Source organism: Corvus brachyrhynchos, unplaced genomic scaffold (assembly GCF_000691975.1).
Source record: "Corvus brachyrhynchos isolate BGI_N302 unplaced genomic scaffold, ASM69197v1 scaffold186, whole genome shotgun sequence".
NCBI lineage: Eukaryota > Metazoa > Chordata > Aves > Passeriformes > Corvidae > Corvus > Corvus brachyrhynchos.
Window position 1 is genome coordinate 118120 of NW_008238638.1, and position 5563 is coordinate 123682.

Genomic DNA, 5563 nt, shown 5'->3' on the forward strand with positions numbered 1-5563 from the left:
AGAGATGGACCAGATGAGGACTTTTGCTCCAAATGGGAAAGGAGAAAACCTCAGTCCGTAGAGATGAACCAGATGAGGACTTTTGCTCCAAACGGGAAAGGAGAAAACCTCAGTCCCTAGAGATGAACCAGATGAGGACTTTTGCTCCAAATGGGAAAGGAGAAAACCTCAGTTCCTAGAGATGCTCCCAGAGATAGTCCTAACGATGAAGATGATGAAGACCCTTTGCTCCCAGGGAAGGAGAAGGGCCTCTGTTTTTGTTTCTGAACGGCTCAACCTTAAAATTGTACCCCAAAAAACTTCAAGAGTGGACCCTCGAAAGCAGTTGCGGGAAAAGCTGCAAGTCGGGGGAAAGGACTCACACGCAGGCAGAGAGACTCCTCTTCCTAAATGGACTGAACAATATTTGGAAGTGGGCGGCTGTCTCGTTGTGATAATGTTTTCATAGCATGAGCAAGAAGAGACTTCTCTTTCTAAATGGACTGAACAAGGTTATTATGGAAGTGGTAAACAGACTGAACATCTTAAGGGTTGTCTTTTCACATTGTCAGTGGGAGAAGGGAGGAAGGTGGGGGGAGGAGGAGAGTTCTGAAGGTGGTATAATTTTTTTTTCTTCTTTTAGGTCTGTTAATAAACTTCTTTATATTCTTTCAAGTTTGGTGCCTGCTTTGCATTTCTCCTAATTCTTATCTCACAGCAGATAAACAGTAATGAGTATTTTGGACCAAACCACTACACCCTGATTGATACAACCCAAGGCCATCAGATGAGGCTGCACTGCCTTCCCTGCCCCACAGCGTATTAGGAGGTTGGAGCTGTGGCCAGGTCTCCCCTCTCCTCAGCCTGTGTGCCGACTGCTGTACCATTACTTGAAAAATATCTGCACTGTCTTCCCCTTGCTGTACTCAACATCCAGGCAAGCCGCCAAGGGCCCAGCAAGACTGAGCTGCTGGTACTCGGCAAAGACAGCATGAGCCAGTCACATAACCCCTGGCAGACAGCCAGCCTTCCTGGATTTCTAGCAGCAGCCCAGAACTAGCCAGCTGCCCTGCTCTGCTGGCATTTACCAGGGACAAACACCAGCTCCCTCACCCAGACCCTTTTGCATTTCCTACAACTCTTTGTACTTCAGAGTCAGCCCTTTGTTCCTCACACAGTGTCACAACCAGCACAAAACTCAACAGCAAACCCCATCAGGCAGCTCTACACACCTGGCCACCTGGCTGTAGCTACCATCGCAACAGCTTCTTGTGTCTGAGGTGGTCCTGCTGGGAACAGCTTTTAATTTAAATGGAAGGGAAGAACAAGAGACAAGGAAATAAGTCTTGAAATACAGCAGTATATAACAACTGCTTTTCAGAACATGATTAAAGGAGACTACAGCCCCAACTGTACTTGAATTGATTTAGAGGCACATTCAGAGCAGTGCATGCTGAGCATATCTACAAACATCATTTATCTGTGTTACAATTCCAGGAAATGTTTGGCCATTTGGATGAAGAGTTTATAGGAAGGTTTTGAAACTAAACACTTGCATCTGGCCAGACTGTTCAGCACAGCTATCAGGAGAGTCATATACAGTTTACTTTCCTAATAATATAATTCAGTAGGAAATTGAACAGCAGCTCTGGAAAAAGCTGTCTGGTCAGACTGGAATGATGGGCAGAAAAGAAACCATCTTTTACTTCAACTCAAGAATTCATTTAAAAGCCTTTAAATCCTCAACAATCAGGCTGCAAAGCCAGCATGTCAGCTTCAGCATCATTACTGTAAAGCAAGCAAAATCTAGAGAAGGCCGAGGACAGGAATTCACATCTGGATTTAGCACTCACTCTACCACACTCTACCTACTATCTATTAGAGGTGAGACACTGCGCACTTTTCATTTCTGACCAGCACATTAGATCAGGTCCATCACTGCTGATATCCTTAAGAGCTGGCCAGTCTCTTCCAACTCAAACCCTGCCGCTGTGGGTAAACAAGGTGAACAAGGTATAGTAACAGGAAGGGATCCCAGAACAGGGGATCTGACAGGACAGAAACCATAAAAATGTTCCACCATGTGTGACTGCAAACATCCCCAGCATTGCATACAAATTGCACCAAACTGGATACAGACTGACCCTCTCCAGTATTGTTATGGATCTGTTTCTCCCTTAGGTGAGGTTCTTCTGGCATGTTGTTTCATGCAAGTTGTTTGCATGAAGAGTGGGTATTTAAAGCCCACCTTTGCTTTCTTACATCCCCCACCCCATTCTGGGGAACAATGTGCTTATCAGCTGCCATATCACTTTGTTTTAAGTGTTTACAGTGCTGTTGTCTTCAGTGAGTGCCTGTCCTGGTGTAGGAATGGTATCCCCCAATTTAGTACTCCCACTAAAGACCATGACCTGCAGTTGGTTCCCCTCCCCCTCGATGGGCAATGAGATTAGAAAACTAACAGTAACAGCAGTGATATAAATAACAAAAGTGTACAAAAGAGAGGGTGATTGACTTACAAAAATGCTCACCCTAGATCCTGGGCAACAATGAACAAATGGCAGGCGAGTTTCCCCCTCCTGCTACACCAGAGTTTTCTCCACCAGAAGCCCCACCCTTCTCAGAAGCCAGAGAGTGCCCTACCCCCGCCCCTGACAATGATGTGAAGTGGTATAAAATAACCTCCTAGCCATGCCCACACAGGTCCAGGCTGCAAGCCCTCATGGCTACTGCAAAAAATTAACTCTGTCCTGGCTGGAACCAGGACAGTCCCTCTACACCCCTTTAGCAGCAGAGAAGCCAGTAGAGGCTCAAGGAATCAGAACTGTTAACTGCCTTTTCTCTCCATGTATCAACAAAAGTATCAGACTTAGACTGTACTGAAAGTAATGTTACATCTGAACAGTTTCTGCAACCAGCTCAATGCACTAAAGCAGCCAAAAAAAGCCAACAAAAATGGGTATCCTCAGAAAACAAAGCGATAGTAAGATGGGGCATCACATATGAGCACAAGATACAGATGTACCAACATCTTGAATATTGTGCTGAATTCTGGCCTGTGCACCTCAAAAGACAGAGTGAGGCCAGGTGAGATAGGGAGAAAGGCAACTAAAATTTATCAAAGAGCCTCAACCCCTAAGCCCTACCACCACTTCCTCAGCTTTATGGGACATAAGAAAAGCAATACTTTCTGCCATACAGATCACAGCTGCATTCCTTCACCTCTTGCTGGATGTTTTCTATATTTACTTATGCCAGCCTCATCTAGCTCCAAGTGATGGGAAAGTCCATATTGACTGTGTTAAAAAAAATTAATGAGCATGCTTGAAACCATTAGGTGTAGAGATGCGCAGGTGCTCTCAAAGTTGAAGAATGACATTCCTCACTCCAGACACTTCAACCACAGTCATCTGTAGTAAGCGGATTTACAAAATTCAGCAGCTGAAGAGAAGCCCTAGGTTACACAGGCAGCAGGCTAACAGTGAAGGACAAGTTTTATTTCTGCTTGCTGATACAGCTGAGGAATGTTTTCTTTCCAAATATCACTGTTAAGACCAGCATGTTCCAAGAGTAAGCACCAAAAACTGCACCATGGTAAGGGAGAGCAGAAATCAGAGAACTAGTACCATAAGAAGTTTTATGTCAATATTTAGGGTTGTATATTGTGAAATACTCAAAATGTGTGTGCATTATAAGCAACTAATGCCCAAAGCTGTTTTCTAACTATAAGCTGAAGCTTGTTACCTAGTCCTAACCATATCAGATGTATGAAAAAAACAGTTTAATAGCCATCTGAGCAAAGGGACAGGTTAACGTAGCTTAGCAATATAATAGCTTAAGATAGTATTTAAGCCTATTTTTCCTTTTTTAAAATCTGAACTAGAACTTGTATTTGGTACAGATGGATTGGATAACCTTTACCTCAAGCTCTAACGATCAGATTCCCAACCCTTCATGACTTCATGCAGCTAAGATGCACCATTTCTCTTGGGCCTTTTTAACCTTCAAGTAGCATGCTCCAGGAGGAACATCAGTTGTTATAATTTGCTGACTGCTACAATTCCTAGTCTCCTGCTATGTTAGCTCTAGTTCAGCACTTTGCAGTGTGCATGTTACAATCATATTTCAAGGGTCAAGAATCCATTAAATCCCCCTTGCTAGATCATTGCTTTGACAGAGGCTCTTTTCAAATGAATTTTGTGAAGCCAAGTTAGATGAAAGCTGAGTTAAACTGTCAGACAATCCTTTTCAAATCACTGTATTCCCTCAGGTGTCCTGAGATCCTTACCTGGATTTACCAATAAATAACAGATTTCAAGTTGAGGAACCAACATCTAATAAATCTGAGAGCAAGAATAATTCTCATATGATAAAAATCTAGAGGCAATTATTTTAACCTTATTTGGATAATAAATCATTAAAATGTTAGAACAGAAAGTACCTTACTTCAGGGTTTTTTCACCATATCACTTACTACTCCAGCTGCACAGGTGAGCTGCTACTTGATATGAGTTTTATCAGTTTTTTATTGGCAGTGTCTTGTAATGAGAATGAAATTCAGCTGGTGTTATAAAAAAAACAAGGACAGGTTAGCCTCAAATGCCTCTAATACTTAGTGATCCTTTGGGTCTTTTTGTCAGGAAGAAAGCTACCTGGCTAACTGCTCAAGATATCACACTGTAGGACAGGAGACACACAAATACTGTAAGGCAAAGAGCAGGAAGGATTATGAACAAAATTACTCCTACTGGGCACAAATAACCAAAAATGTTCTTTTCCACTCGTGGTATTTTGGAAGAGTTTGAAAACCCTAACTATAGGATAACAATGACTGGGGAAGGGCAGAAAATTTGAAATAATTTGCTTTAGGAGCATGAAACCCTGTGAACAGGACAGAATTCTCCACATTGTTAGTCCATCATCAGGACACCTCAGCATCAGCACTTCAGTCAACTTGATAAGTCTGGTTCCCACCCAGTTCAAGACCTAAAGCTCCCAAAGTATTGAATTCTGTTCCAAAACTTTCCCAACATGGGCCTTAGTCTTGGAGAGAGATCACAGGCCTTTGAGGTCACTGCTGTACATCACAGATTCACAGTTACCTGACATTTTGGGTAGGGTTCCACCTCTCGGAGGGCAGCTCTCCACTTTGTGGGTCATCTACAGGTGGGTGAAGAATTGAAATACATACATCTCCATTCTGCAAGACAGAAACAAAAGTTGAGAATAGCCTGGCTTGAGGCAGAGATCTGATGACACAACCAGGCCAGCTGACCCAAATGAGCCAAAGGGATATTCCATACCATATGGCATCAGCTCAGATATAAAAGCTAAGGGAAGGAGGAAGAACGGGGGGACGTTTATCTGCAATGTTTGCCTTCCCGAGTGTATTGGGTTGACCCTGAGTTGATGGACAGTCTTTTAGACCAATGACGCTTCTCACAATTTACATATTTAAACCGCACGGAAAGGTGGGATTTCCCTTTTGTCGGAGCTCGCCTGCTGGAAGGTGGGGGGGGCTCCAAGCCTCCCGGCCCCCCTTTCCCAACACTGCGGCACGGACCCTGAGTCACTGGGGGGGGGA

The 5563-nt window shown here is 43.6% G+C and overlaps 1 protein-coding gene across 1 annotated transcript in view; it reads right to left on the reverse strand.

Moving 5' to 3' along the window:
- Positions 1-5228, reverse strand: part of LOC103617803 (ubiquitin-conjugating enzyme E2 R2) — a gene marked incomplete at its 5' end in the record, with an annotated part of 9706 nt that extends 4478 nt beyond the window's left edge. The window contains one exon of the mRNA XM_008636140.2: positions 5082-5228. Within this exon, the coding sequence (XP_008634362.1) occupies positions 5082-5228 (147 nt within the window). The remainder of the gene's footprint in view (positions 1-5081) is intronic.
- Between the last annotated feature and the right edge of the window lie 335 nt (positions 5229-5563).